Source organism: Canis lupus, chromosome 18, assembly GCF_003254725.2.
Source record: "Canis lupus dingo isolate Sandy chromosome 18, ASM325472v2, whole genome shotgun sequence".
Classification (NCBI taxonomy): Eukaryota; Metazoa; Chordata; class Mammalia; order Carnivora; family Canidae; genus Canis; species Canis lupus.
In genome coordinates, this window is record NC_064260.1 from 32,911,232 (window position 1) to 32,926,722 (window position 15,491).

Below are 15,491 nucleotides of genomic sequence, written 5' to 3' on the forward strand. Positions count from 1 at the left end.
CATATAAATTCTAATTATTTCATTATAAAAACAAAATAGCTATTATAGAATATTTAGACAATACAGTAAAATAGAAAATATAGGGTAGGAGGATCATTTAGTTCCATCTTCCAAGAACAACTGACATTTTTATAACTTTATTCTAATCTTTTCTATACATATTTTTCTTTAAAATCCTATGAGATTATAATCATTACCCATACACAATTTTAAATGCATTTTTTTCAAAAAATTTTTGAATTTTTATTGATGTATAACATCATGTAAAGAAATTACATTTTTTTCTAGAAACAATTTCTACCTTTTTTTTTTTTTTTTTTAATTTTTATTTATTTATGATAGTTACACACACAGAGAGAGAGAGAGAGGCGCAGAGACACAGGCAGAGGGAGAAGCAGGCTCCATGCACCGGGAGCCCGACGTGGGACTCGATCCCGGGTCCCCAGGATCGCGCCCTGGGCCAAAGGCAGGCGCCAAACCGCTGCGCCACCCAGGGATCCCTAGAAACAATTTCTAACAGCTACATGATATTCCACATTTTCTTCTGTTAACCTTTCTTTTATTGCTAGACATTTTGACTAAAGGTCTGTATTAATAGTTTCTGCTTCTAGCTATACCATTACAGATCAAGGTATAGCTCCATATTTTAAATTAGTTATAAAGTAAAGATTGCCCAGAGAAGAGTATTTAAAATTACTGCATATTTTTAAATTTAGATCGCAAAGGAAATGACTTTGGTCTTGCTAAACCCACAAGCCTATTTTCCATTAAAAAGCTTACAAAACAGAAAATATACTATCAACAGACAAGACATTCAACTATACTCGAGTATGTGGAATATTCTAAAACATATATTTTTATATTGATACATTTTTAAATGATTACAAAAATGTCCAAACTGTAAGGATAAGTCAGAACTGGACAGGGCCATTGAATGTGGCTATGAAACCTGCAGACAAGAACCTGCACAGGACAACTTAAGAGAACAAAAGCTGAACAGATGGTCACTTTACACACTTCTAATCCTAGGAGTCCTGGGGATAGACGAAGATAGGGTTTCTTTCTGATTTTCTTTCTTTTTGATTTTACCAACTGCATATTTAGAAATTGCTAGCTCTAAGCTTTAATCTATTGCTTTGTCTTCAAATTCTCCCTCAAAGAGCTTTCTCTCTTCCCAGGCCAGAACGGTTCTCATTTTCCACTAGGGAACCCAAAATACTGAGCACCACTGTCATGGCTGAAATATTTCTATGTTGCCTGATCATCACTGGCTATTAACAGACCTTCAGACTAGAATATTTTAAACATCTGAATTAAAAATATACTATGTAGATTCAGATAACACAACACTATAAATACACTATTAAAAATAAAAGGTGACTTTAATTCAAGGAACTTCACATGTTAGAGATCTTCATCCCGTTGAAGACAATCAAAATGAAAACTTACCACTATTTTGGCCAAGATGCCATCATCACTTGCATCTAAGGTAACCACAGCTTTGTCAGTCTCTATTTCACATAAGGCATCTCCAGTACTCACAGCTTCACCTACAAAACAAGACTGGGTTTGTTTTGTTTTTTTAAAATATGAATATTAGTATATAGGCTGGAGTGTGTGTTAAGTACGTAAAACACGAAAAATGAATACCAAAATATTCGGTAGCTAGCTCTAGGTTGTAGAATTATAAGTAAATCTCACTACGTAAGTATGTGTTTGCATGTGTCTTTATGTATGGTTTGTTATATTTTCCAAAAGGTCTATAATGGACATAAACTACATTTGTTATAATAAAAAAAAAACTACAAAAGATCATTGAGCAGGTATTAAAAATGAAATCACATTTTAGAAACAATAGCAACAAATGCATATTTCCGTCCACAAATCAATTCTGGACCCATTTCTTTCTTTTTAATATATTTTGACTATTATTCCGCAAAGAGAAAAGTTTTACAATTAACAGCACTTCTGAGTTAACATTGTAGGGTAAGTTCAGAAACCCTGTTGGCACTGTAAAACATAAATAATAAAGCATATTAAACAAAGACAGACAATGTCAAAGACACAACTGAGGTCAAATAAGAAACATTTCTGTGCAACAGAAGCAGTATGGAAACTCAAAAATGTTAAGCAAGACCTGACTTGCTGTTTCTGGATCAAGAAACAGGTGGGAGTGGTTAGCAGGGAGAATGCAGCAGTTTCTTTTGGAATAAAGAGAGCTAAGTGATTTGCTGAAGACAGGGATGCAAATCAGAATCTCCCCTTAAGGTTCGGGCTGGGTCAGTGCCCCCACTCATAACAGGAGGCTGATAGAGGCGGCAATCAAGACCTGTTGACTAGGACTATGACTTTAATCAGAACTGTAGGTCTAGGAAGGTGGGGAACAAAAACATCACCTCAATTCCAGGATCTGAGCCAAGCCACCCTCTGGCTCCATTATACTGCACCTACGGATATCTCCAAAATCAATAGCAAAATCCCTAGACTGGGTGTGGGGAGAGGGTGAGAATGGAGGTGGATGGGAAGACACTGAAACACAAATGAAAAGCCTTCTGCTGAAAAAGAAATGACAAAGTTCCAAAAACATTCCAAAAAATTTAATGCTAAGAAAGAAAACCACAAAACCAATAATGGAAACAGAAATTTGTTTCAGATGCAATTTACTGAGTGCAACCTGTCAGAGATTTTTAAATAAGTATTTGAGGATGTTTAGAAATACAAAATGGAGATAAAAGATCCATCACAAGAATAAGAGATAAAAAACAATGTACAGAAATGAAACAAAATGACATCACATAGGAAGAAAAAAACTAGAAAATTTTGGAAATGAAAAAATAGTCATTGAAATAAAAAGAAACAATGGGATGTACTATCTAGACTGGACATAGTGAACTGAAGTAGTAAATTAAAGGCAGCATTAAGGAACTACCTTGAACTGACTACAGGCAGAGAAAAAGGTTAAAAATAGAAGAGAGCAGTAAGAGACACAGACAGAAGCTGCAAAGTTTACTTTATTCTGTCAAATGGATTTTCCAGGGCAAGACTGGAGGGAAGAGTGGCAAAGCAATACATGAAAAGAAAATTGCTGATAATTTTCTACAATGGAAAAGAAATACATATCCTCAACATGATGGAGCTCTGAATGAGTTTAGAATAATTGTAACCTAGGATGTATTGCCTAGAAGAGGGCACTGGGAGCCTTGTAGCTTGCCTGAAAATAATTGTATCTTGACTGGGGGTGGTAACCTGGTTATATGTGCAAGTAAAAATTAATTGAGCTTATTATGCTTTATGCAATTTATACCTCACTAAAAAAAATTTAGCAGAAAAAAAGTATCAGACTGTATGAATCCACATTAGATATACTGTAGTGAAATTCCATACAATAAAAAGAATATTAAAAGCTACCAGAGGAAAAACAAAAAAACAAAAAAATCCAGATTACTTCAATGGAATGACAGAGAGCCGACTTCTCAGAAGCTGTAAGAAAAGTCAGAAGCCAATGGAGGGAAAAGCTGAGGAAAAGTAACTATCTAGAATTTTATATGCAGCCAACCCATCAATCAAGAGTGGAGGAAGAGTGGGCACCTGGGTGGCTCAGTCAGTTATGTGTCTGACTCTTATTTCGGCTCAGGTCACGATCTCAGGGTTGTGGGTTGTGAGACTGAGCCCCAGGTAGGGCTCTGCCCTGGGGTGGAGTCTGCTTAGTATCCTCTCTCTCTCCCTCTCTGTCCTTCTGCCCCTATTCACCCTCCCTCCCTTTCATTAAAGCAAACAAATAAATAAAGGAAAAGGATTCTTGAGACATATAAAGGCTAAGAAAATTCACCATCTATTAATGAGCTATTAAAAAATGCAGTTCATCAAGAAGAAAAATGGACACAGAGGAGACCCATGGACTATATGAAACAAGCTACTACAGAAATTGATAGAACGGTAACTATGAATCATTTAAAAGTTAATTTCTGAGGGTTTAAAAAATGTAGAACTCAAACTCTAAAAACAGCATAAGCTGGATAAGGAAATGTTTAGTTGATGGGTAAAGCATGCTAAGGACTTTGATATAAATAGGCACAAAAAATGTTTAAGAACTCTAGATATTGGCAAAATTAACTATGTATCCAAAATACTTACTAATGTATACCCCTCCAAAAACCAGAAATATAATCTTCAGCATTCCACAAAGCAGAGGAAAAATTAAATAAAAACTATTATCCAACTGAAGACAAGCACATGAAAAAAATTTTAAAAAGCCACACCGAAATTATAGAAATAAGTCTGAATGTATCAGTAATTGTAATAAATGTAAACAGATTAAAACAACCTACTAAAAGCAGCAGAAATGATCAAAATGAATACAAAAAAATAAAATCTGGATAAATGTGGCTTACAAGAGACAGACCTAAAACAAACCAGGATAAAAATACAGGTATAGAAAAGCATGTAACATACAAATACACTCCCTCACATATACACCAGAAACAGCTGGTATAGCAGTATTCATAGGCTCACTCAATAAAAAGACATAAAGGAAAATCTAAAATGCTAAGATAAATATGCTCTGAAAGTTCACTGTACAGAAACTATTTCATTGTATACCAAGATGGTGACATAGATGGTTATATTATCTCAGTTAAAACAGTTTAGAACTATCAATATAAACTATTTTAATGAAATAAACACATCTGTTAGATGATATTTACGGAACACCAACAAGGTGATTATTGGCCTAACCTCAAACAGATTTTCCTACTCAACAGATATTTAATAAAAATGCTTTAGGGCACTGAGGATACAGCAGTGGTGGGGGGGGATAGTTAAGATTCTAACCTCAAGAAGCTTGCTTACTTCCTAGTGACAAACTGGAAATTATGGTGGGATTAGATAAAGTTAGGATGCTATAGGAACACTCAGGAGGGGTATCTAATTTAGTTTTTGCAAGGTGAAAGGCTTCCTAAAAAGTAATATGTACATTTACATAATTATGTATATTATATACATATTATATATAAATCTCATAACATAAACATCATAATATTTATATATAATACATATATAAATCTGAGCCTGAAAAGATGAAAAGACAATCAAGTAAAGAAGCAGTGATCCAAGCAGAAGGCACAACATACCCAAAGCCCAGGAGGCAAAAGAGAACAGGAAACTTTGGAGGAGCTGGCTACTAGTACCTGAGAGAAGCAATGAGAGATTAGGCTGGTGAGGTAAGCAGAAATCAGACCAAAAAGGAACCTTGTATGTCACACAGAGAAAGCAGATTATATCATCTTACACACTTCTTTATAGTGACAGATGTTTTCATAGTTAACACCTAGAAATTCTGTCCATAAGAAAACAGTATGTTTCATCACTTGTGCTCACCCCCTGCAAATTCTAAACACCCTTTAAGAACCATAGATAAAACGCACACACACACACACACAAAACCGAACCAGATTAACCATTGATGTCAACCTAGATGACTTTGTTCCTATTCCTGAATTCCTACAACAGCTGTGATTAATTTGAAATGAATCACAAATTGCATTATAAAATGTTATACTGCTACAGTTACTTGTTTTTTTCAATTGGGTTTTCCTACTTTTTACCAGGCTATGAGTTTCTTCACAACAGCAATAAGACACCTCTTAAGTGTTTTACATTCTACCTCATTACCCTGGACTCCAACTAGTGTTTCATATATAATGAGTTTGAGATTAAAACACTTGAGGAAAAAAACTGCAGTAATTTCACAAATCCTCATGTCATCATAAGGTATACATCAAACTATCGCTTGTATTTCATTTGGTTCTAAAATTTGATTTGTAGCATGCTTCTAACAGTAAATATCTTGGTGGCCTATTTCCTTTCTGTGTTTTAATTATATGTACACCTACTCACATAACATAGACATATAGATTAGTTATATGAGAATGTCAAGAGAGAGAAAATGGAAAGAAACACAAAGGGTCGATCCATTATACAGTGAGCTTTCCCCAGAAACCATAGCAAAGTTTAAAACATTGCATTAACTATATAAGGGCACATTACCCCTAATTTTATGAAACTAATGTTCTAGCTATCAGTAATCAAACATAATATAAATATCACAAGAAAATTTTGAGTCTAATAATAAGCCGTGATGACTCTAAATAGCCTCAGTTTTGGCCTTAACAATTTGGTGCTATAATTGAGAAAAGATGCAAAGCAGAGTGGTTACAAGGAACTTTTCCAACTCAGACACAGGTTTGATTCCAAGCTCTGACACTTGCAAGCAATCTTCACCAAATTACTTAATCTCTCTCTCAGGAAGGTTTTGAATGCATAGCTGTTAAAGAAAAAAGATCATGGAACTGGAAATGTTAGGTTAATAACTCTTCACATACATCTTCAAATAAAACACTTCACAACATCTTTAGATAAAAACATTAGGTATGCTATTGAGGACCATCAAGAACCAAGACTCATTCTCACTCCCTAACCCATACTGTCATTTCAAACAGATCATTCAGCAAACATTAGTATAGAAGACGTTATACTATGCACTGTTAACACAATGTTAAGACACGGTGCTGTCCACAAAGAGCCTGGTGTCTAGAGGAGAAGGCTGAAAAGCCAGGCCCGAGCATCATGGATGATGTGAGGTGACAGACGGCTCCTGAGCTGCCATGTTGCAGAGATGGCAGCTTTGCAGTGTCCCTGCCCCATCTCCTTGTGGCGCATGTCAGCAGCCGAGGTGGAGCGGGCCCGGAGCGAGAGTGCGGGCCCCAGGAGGGGCCAGAGCAGAGGCCCGCCCGGGGGCCGCTCCCCAGCACCGAAGCCAGCATCATCGTTGGTTCCTTTGTCCAGATGGGTGGCTGTCGGAGCTGAAGCCTGGAGTTACAGAGGCTTCCCTTTCTCTTTTTAAATTCTGCCTATGAAGTAGAGTCCTGATCAAACACAATGGTCATGTTTATGAAGTAAACACATCCTGTGACTTTAACAAAATAATTCGGTCCTGCCAAAAATTAACAACAAAAGTATTTATTGAGAAGGTGTATATGGTGGTAGTGGTGGGAGCGAGCTAGCTTTTATCAGTAAGACCACATAAAATCACACCTACATGAACATTAAAGGAAAAAAAACCTCTTCTTAGTGCTTGGTTGAAGTATAGTAGCAGCTACGATTTGAGAAAAATAATTAAATTGTTTACACAACAAATACTAGGTAAGTAGGTAAATGACACTGTACAAGACAGTATAGTAAAAAATAGTAAAATCAGACAGACCTGCTTCAAGAAGTTTTTAATGGGACTGAAGAGTACAAATAAGCAGGCCATGGCCATCCCACCCAACCAGGGCTTACTGTAGTGTGGGATGACAGACCAGGGGCCCCTAGTCACTGTTTGCCAACCCTTTTCAACTCATCACACAAACACAAAATATTATTTGCACAATCAAAAACCCCAGGCAACTGTGTTCCTAGGCCATGTGAGGTCCTACCCTGAGGGTTAAGGGCAGGAGTAGCAGTTTGAGAAGGGAACAGCTGGGCAAAGTTAACCTCCCTTATATCCTTCTGACCCCTTACATTTTATATGTTGCTCATTTAAAGTGCTCAACACACTCGCGGCTAGGGGTTGCCCACTATATGGGACAGGGAAGACAGAGAACCTTTCCATCGGCAATCAGTAATTGCACTCACTAATTCTAAAATACTGACATAAGAGAAATATTAACAGTAAATGTAAAAAAGCACAGATGGAATGCTGTTCAGCAATAAAAGGAAGGCACTGCTGAAACAGGCTACAACATGGTAGATGGAAGAAGCCAGTCACAAAGAGACGGCACATTATAGGATTCCACTACAGGAAATGCCCAGGAAAGGCAAAATTTGAGAGCCAGAAAGCAGATCACACTAGGGATAGGAGAAAGAAGTGACTGCAGTCAGGCACCCAGGATCTTCTGAGTAACAGAAATGCTCTGAAATTGGATTTTGGTGATGTTGCACCACTCGTTCTACTTTAACTAAAAATCATGGAATTGTGCATGTAAAATCACCAAAATCTACGATATGTAAACGGTATCTCAATAAAGCTGTTAAAATTGTAATATACTGGAAAAAATAGTGAAGCTACCTGTGAAATGCATGTTTCAAAAGTTTTCCATTTTAGCACCATCAACATGGATACAAATCCCCAGAAATAACAGATATCAGAGCTCTTCTACAGGAGAACCCAGACCCATTATAGCACCACAATGGTACCTACGGATAACACTTCCAACACTGATAAACTCCCTCAAAACACTTTACTTCAGAATCTTATACTCTACAATGAGATACAGTCTAAAGACTTACACAAAAACTATCTGAGATAGTCGTAATTCGCAGTCACATGACAGAAGGAACGTCCACATAAAATGACAGTCCCTGAGGGAAAACATTAAGAGCCGTAAATATGACTGATGACACACATCCTTGTCTATGTTCCAGTACTGGGACTAAGTACATACTTGCCATACTGCCTCAACCTAGTTTTGTTCCAGTATTTCATGGTATGCGCTGAAATAGCTCAAGAAAGAAAACAATGTTTTTCATACCCTCAAGTAATCGCTCACAAAGGGGGGGAACCAGAATGTCTTCTTCCTTTTGTCATTTTAGCAGATTATTTCAACTGGTGAAAAAATAAGCTATATCCATGTCAATTAAACTGAAAATATCTGAAACACATTTTTCTCTCCAAATAACACACTTGTAAACAAAGATGTGGAATTACAGTTCAGTTCACCTTTCAAGAGATTCTAACATTGTGCATGTTACCTATTGTTGTGTCTTCTCCACAAATTTTATAATCCATATTCTTTTCTTAACCCCAGACTGAAATTAGGTATTGTAATACTTGTTATAAAAATGCTTCGCTAACATTCATTAGATCAGCAAAGATGGGAAAAATTTATATATTATTGCATATTATCAAGACTCCAACAAAACAAAACAAAACTGAGTTATCATAGAATTCTGAAGTCAGTTCAACTCACCCCCGGATATTTCATGGCAGAGCGGGAACCCCAAAAGACAAACCATGATTCCCAGGCCAGAGTTCCTTTTGCTGCATCTTTATCACCTTAGCTTAAAACATACACACCCCTAACTGCCCCTTCCCCTGATGACACTAGTAATTGTGAATTACAGAGTCTCCAACTTTCAGGAAACATTAAAAGTCTATAAGACGAAACTGCTATCCATTAAAGGTTATCAAATCATTAGCCTTTGCTTAAAAATAAACTAGACTTTTAATTAGATATATCACTATTCTTTAGGAAGAAAAATTCAATCCTCTTAATGTTTGAAGGTCTAAACTCATTGTTTCAAATAAGAGTGACCATGCATTAAAAAGATCTCAAGATCAAATTTTTTAAAACGCAGCTAATAAGAGAAAAAAGCATAAAGTTTGAGGCAAGATTTTAAATGTTTTTAATACAGAATGACTTAACCAAGCTATCAGAAACGTATCAAGCACCAAACTTAGACATACAGTCACATAAATGTACTATACTGTACATAAATGTTAATGAAAAAAAGTAAGTCATGCTCAAAAGCTCACAATGAATCATAAACATGGTGAACTTAAAGAAAGAATAGTGTGAATTCCTGAGGACCAAAAATTAAGATTACTCTCAATTATTTACAATATATTAGTAAAGAAATGTTTCTCTTCAATTGGCAGAACACAATTTTAAGAGCAACCTTCAGGGAAACATGCTCCAGGGGCTTAAACACATCCTGGCTTACCCTATGTGAAAACAGCACAGTGTAATCAAAAGGAAAAAAGAACAGGATGATGAGACCATATGTCTCCTGGCTCTCATCATATTCTCCATATTCTAGTGGATGTGAAGAACTTAGATTGCCAGTGAGCCAGTTGCCAGTGAGCTAGAAGTCTAAAAGATAAATGTGGTCCAAAGAATCCCTCTTATCTACTTGCCTCAAAATGTGAAAAAATTTAATCTTTTTATAATAACCTGAAAAGGCTGTTCGTGTCTGAATCATTATGTAATGACACCAACACTCTCATATCGAATGTGGAAATAGCAAAAGCTCTGTAATTCATCAGAAAAAAGAAACCTAAAAATAGACTCCAATTGATTACATTATTTATAAAGGCGAAACTTTCTTAGATACTGATAATTATTTTTAAAGATAGCAGCCATGCAGAGCCAATTGCTCAGAGTGCTTCCTAATGAAGCACTGGCTCTTTCACTTATGTGATCTATGTCTTCCTCAAATTCTAGACAATTCTCTGCACTTTTGTCTTGAATATTACCTTTTTCTCATTCTCTTTTTGTTCCTAGAATTCTTGCTACTGGATTACTGGATGATTTTCATTTGATTCCCCATGTCTCAACTTCTTGTTCATATTGTCTACTGCTTTCTCTAGGCTGCATGCAAACTAAGTTGCATACAACTTCTGTTCACTAATTCTTTGCTCAAACTTTAATCCAACCTTGAGTTGTTCGTTTTCTAGTTTTAAAGACAGTATTTTTCATTCTTAGAAGTTCTGTTTGTCCTTTTCAAATCTGCCTAGACTCTCTGGAGAATATCTGTCTCTTTTCAGATTTTCCATTCCTTGTCTTACATGTTTAGTCATTTTAAACATATATTTTCATGTATCTAATAATTCCAATTAACTGAAGTTCTAGTAGGTTTAGTCTTGCTGCTTGTTATATGCTTCATGACTTTTGCTCCTAAAAGACTATCATGTATGTTATTAAATTTGATATTGTGAACTCTTTGTAAGTGGGACTTTATCTGGGAATCTTGTATGGCTTGGACTGGAGGCTGTGTCCTTCCATAATAATGGCCTTTGCCAGGTAACTCAGGAAGATTATCAGCCCAGAACCACTTTACCCCTGCTCTGGGTTCCCAGAAAATGCAAGTATTCTAAATGTGAACCTGAAAGCCTCATGAGGACAGGCCTATGAGAGCAAACTTTCAAGGAAGTAGGCATTCTTATTCCATACAGATCCTAAATCAAACAAATGAATCTGCTTGTTATCATATAGCATTAAATTCCATCCATATGCTGATGACTCTCAAATTTCTATCTCCGAGTCAGACTTCACTCATGAACTTCAAATCCAAAACCAATTGTCTATTCAACACCTTCACTTCAATGTCTAATAAACATCTCAAATTTACCACATCCAAGCCTAAACCTAATTCTTTTTATCCCTCCCCCCCCACCCCCCCGCTGCCCCCAAAAAATCCTGGTCCTAATTTCATTTATTCTTCTTCTATCTCAGGACCAGTGGAGCACCTGGCTCCAACTCCCACTCATCACTGTGGATGCTACTAGCATTTGATGATTCCCCTTTTTTTGTATTTAAGCATTACTTACCATTAAGAAATCTGTTTTATAATTTTCTATCCAGTAGTGAGCAGAAGCCTTACCTCATTCCTTCGATGGTCATACTGACCCAAAGTCCTCAGGGAATTGTGAATGAGCAAAAGGGACTACTTAAATCATCTATAGTTTGCTCTTGATATCAGAGTGCCATTAGGGCCTGCTCCATTCCGTGTAATCTAACAAGACTCAAGAAAGCACACAGAAATCACCTCCTATAAAATAATCATGAGTGTGGATACACCTTGGCTTTAGGATAAGGACCCTTACAGACTGATAAACTAACAAATGGTATTTGAGATCCTTCCTATAATCTATCTGACATCACATACATACTATGCCTTAATCCAGCCCGAACTACCTACTATTGCCAAAATATATGTCATAACATCTCACTTCCAAGATTTTGCCAAATTGTATACATTACTCAAAGTGTCTTTTCTCACTTTGTAAAAAACAAATAAACAAACAAACAAAATCCATGTATTCTACAAGGACCAGGTCAAATAGTATCTCATCCGTCACATTTCTTGCTTTTGGCTTACTCTTCCCTTGCCTAACAAATTTACTGATCAACCACTTATGTTGCCAGGTGTGTTCCAATTACTATGCTAGTCATGAAAGAGAAAGACATACCAAGCTATATTCCCTGAGGAACAAAATTAAGTAATGCTTCCAACCAGACGTGATACCTTGCACAGCAAGAGCCAGTCACAGTCATCTGGATAGCCTCATTGTATCATACCTCCTAACCTCCATGCTGGTCTAATCCATGGTCCCAAGCTCCTGCTGTGAGGTCCATTTTATAATCTACCTTGCTGCCTTTCCTAGCATCCCAGTCTCCCTCAAAGAACTGAGGCCTTCTCCTAAACTCTCAAGTTCATTTAGCTACAGTTCAGAAGTAAATATCTGTAGTCTTCTTCCCAGTCCCCATACTTTGTCATCACTGGGAAAAGTGATACCATGAATGGCTCTCTCTCCTGGAATCACAGCATAACTGTTAGACTCTGAATTCTTGCCCACTACCTAAACTCATTCAATGTTATTTTACAAAGCACTGAACTGGACCACTCAATAGCAGCATTTGTCTGGATGACCTCTGTGCCTGATGAGTCACATACAAGTCCTTACTAGGGCTACTCTCTGGAATCAGACATGGCATCCTAAGCCATGTCATCCATAGGCTCCCCTCATTCTGTTTTTAACACCTGGTTCACCACTTCTTAAGCTGAAGCATAATAATGACTACAGGGAACCATCTGCTCCATTTTTCTGTATATCTAACAATCTCTAACAGGGACTAGAGATTCATCCTCTTTCTTCCACAAAAGTTTAACATGTTGCACAATGAGTAAAGCACAGGGAAAGATGGTTGTATCGAGTGCTGAAAAAGCTACCCCCAGTCAATACCTGCATGGGAGAAGGTTACTCTGACACATTTGGCAATGACCAGAGGTGGGGAAAAAAAGGGAAAAAAGCAGCCACGAGAAATATAAAGCCTCCTTCTTCAGATGCCTTCACATGAATTGTTCCTCTGCCCCTCTGTATGATAGAAATATAATACATTTTACTATCGAGTTGTGCTAGAATCCTTGTCTACTGCTCTTCTTTTGAAAGTTTTATTATGCTTACTTATTTGTTCTTGTCAATAAAATTTATAATCAACTTGCTTTGCTTCAGGAAACACACACACATATATAGATAGCATCATCATAAAGCCACAGTGAACTTAAGGGGATCAACAAGTTTATGATGTTGAAACTAAAAGCTAAGTATAAAAACTTAAAACAAATGTCTCAAAATATTTTACCATTCTCTGCTTGTGAAAAGACAGAGGCTAAACCCAGAAAACCTTTGCTACATTATGTATTACCATGGGGAAAGTTTATTTAAACAAACTTAGTGGAGGATATGATTTGTATCGTGTTGTGCAATACACCTGATTGGAAAAGAATCCAAAACTATGAAGTAACACAAGGTGTTAGTAATGTACCCACTCACCTTCCTTTTTCAGCCATTTTACAATGTTTCCTTCTTCCATCGTAGGAGACAGTGATGGCATCAGTATCTTAATGGGATCAGCTGAAAATGAAGAAAAGTAAGATTAGCCACAAAAAAAGAATGTACCTCATGAGGCATCAATAAAAAGTTCAAATACATTAACATCAAATTCAGTTTGAGAAAGAAAATATTTCAAAATCTAAAAGACTCAAGTGGTCAAACTAAGCATCCAGTAAATAGTAAGGAAATGTAAAATTCTCATTTTTTTAAAAAGATTAAAACTCTTTTTGGAATACTTTCAATTTCTTTTTCATAGTTCCCCAATCCTCTACATGTATTTTCAAGCCAGATGCTTGTAAGATTAAAAAAAAAAAATGATTTATGTTTTACCTCCTTCTCCTTCACGGTTGTCACTGCAAAAAAATATTTACAAGGAACAAAGGAAAAGACAAATAAGAAAAAAAGAAAAACAACTAGGGTTCTGATAACCTACAACAAAGTAATCAAGATTAGACTTTAAGAAATTGATTGTATCTTTTATTTTCCTCTACTATTACACTATCCAAGTAGCAAAGGTTCTTGCCTTAAGTGTGAAAGATTTGCCTTGTTGAACAGGACCAGGCAAGCAAACCTGCATGGTTAAATTAATCTCAGATTGTGTTCCATACAACATTTCAACTGGAATCCAAAAAGGTAGACTCAAACCAGGGTGACCCCTCAGTGAAACACAGCTACTTTCTCCCTAGATATCAAAAAAAAAAAAAAAAAAGCACACTCTAGATATTTGTCCAGATGTGCTTTCCCAACAGTTAGTTGTCCAGTGTCCAGGACCATACTCCAAGAGCACATAACTGGTATAACTCATAACTCATATAACATTTATACTAATAAAGCAGTTAATAGCATATACCAGCTCCTTGCAGTAGTCACAGTAAAAAATTACAGTCCCTGAAACCTTCCACAGAACCTATTTATTCTCTCCTCAGATTATTCAACTCTCTGACCCAAAAAAAGCAAAACACTATATAGTACATCTAATATATTTCAAATGTGCAAGAGCACAGGATAGGGGTTCTTTTTTTCCCACTGACATTTTAGGGTTAAAAGCAAGGGAACTGACCACTAATGTTAGAGGAGGTTCAATATTTCCTTTGGGAAACTAAACTAATTTACAGTAACTTCAAGCAGAGAGTTCCTATGGCTTCATGGTAAAAGGAGTTCCATCTCCGAAATATTTGGAGAAAAGCTTCTATCCTCTCTCCACCACACACACAAACCTGAAATGAGAAGTCTTCTTCTCATTTTCTCTTAAGAACTGCCTGCCTTGGGGTGCCTGGGCAGCTCAGTTGGTTAAGGGTCTGCCTTCAGCTCAGGTCATGATCCCAGGGTCCTGGGATCCCTGCTCAGCAGGGAGTCTGCTTCTCCCTCTGCCTCTGACCCCCACCACCACACACTTGCTCTTTCTCTAGCTTGCTCTCTCTCGTCAAGTAAATAAATACAGTCTTTAAAAAAAAAAAAAAAAATTGCCCCCCTTAAGGAACTTGCACTTTCCTTTCAGCTCTTCCATGCCCAAGGCATAAGGGGACCTGCCTTTCAAAGGCAGACAACAGGCCTACCTCTGTTCCTGCCATCAGGGCCCACCTGGTGTGAGGAAGCAATTCAGCTATGTGTGTTTGCTTTCTATACATAAACTGTCCTCAACAGAAGCTCAAACTCTAAAAATGGGATTATACTGGGAAGCCCAACTGTAAAAGGCCACAGATCTTCGTCACATCCTCTAATCCAACAAAACCATCACACTGAACTGTGACTTTGAGCTCCATCTGACTTTTCTGCCTCTCTCTCAATGAATATCAAACTCTAAGGACAGAAAAGTAGAATTATCACTCCTAATACCCCAAAATCGGTGGAGTCCAAACCAAATTCTAAGTCAACACATCTATTTCGTCAATGAGACAAGTACAAGCCACCAATTAAGGGCTTTGAATTATTCTTGCCTAGCTCTCAAGGCTATACTCTACACACTGCACTACTTCTCACCATTAATTTATGATCCTTACAAATATGGACCCTTACAAATATGGATCATCAATTAATCACTGGTTATTCATAGTCA

General features: G+C 36.9%; 1 protein-coding gene and 1 long non-coding RNA gene across 4 annotated transcripts in view; one reads left to right on the plus strand and one right to left on the minus strand.

Annotated features, from left to right (window-relative positions):
* The window catches only part of PDHX (pyruvate dehydrogenase complex component X), a 64,652-nt gene that overhangs the window by 35,840 nt on the left and 13,321 nt on the right, over nt 1–15,491 (minus strand). For all 3 annotated transcript variants that reach the window (XM_025452453.3, XM_049096395.1, XM_049096396.1), the window contains 2 exons: nt 13,376–13,456; nt 1,450–1,550 (listed from right to left, as the gene is read on the minus strand). In XM_025452453.3, coding sequence (XP_025308238.1) covers nt 1,450–1,550; nt 13,376–13,456 — 182 coding nt within the window. The remainder of the gene's footprint in view (nt 1–1,449; nt 1,551–13,375; nt 13,457–15,491) is intronic.
* Nucleotides 1–15,491, plus strand: part of LOC112663466 (uncharacterized) — a 47,806-nt gene that overhangs the window by 23,565 nt on the left and 8,750 nt on the right. The gene's annotated exons all lie outside the window — the stretch shown is intronic.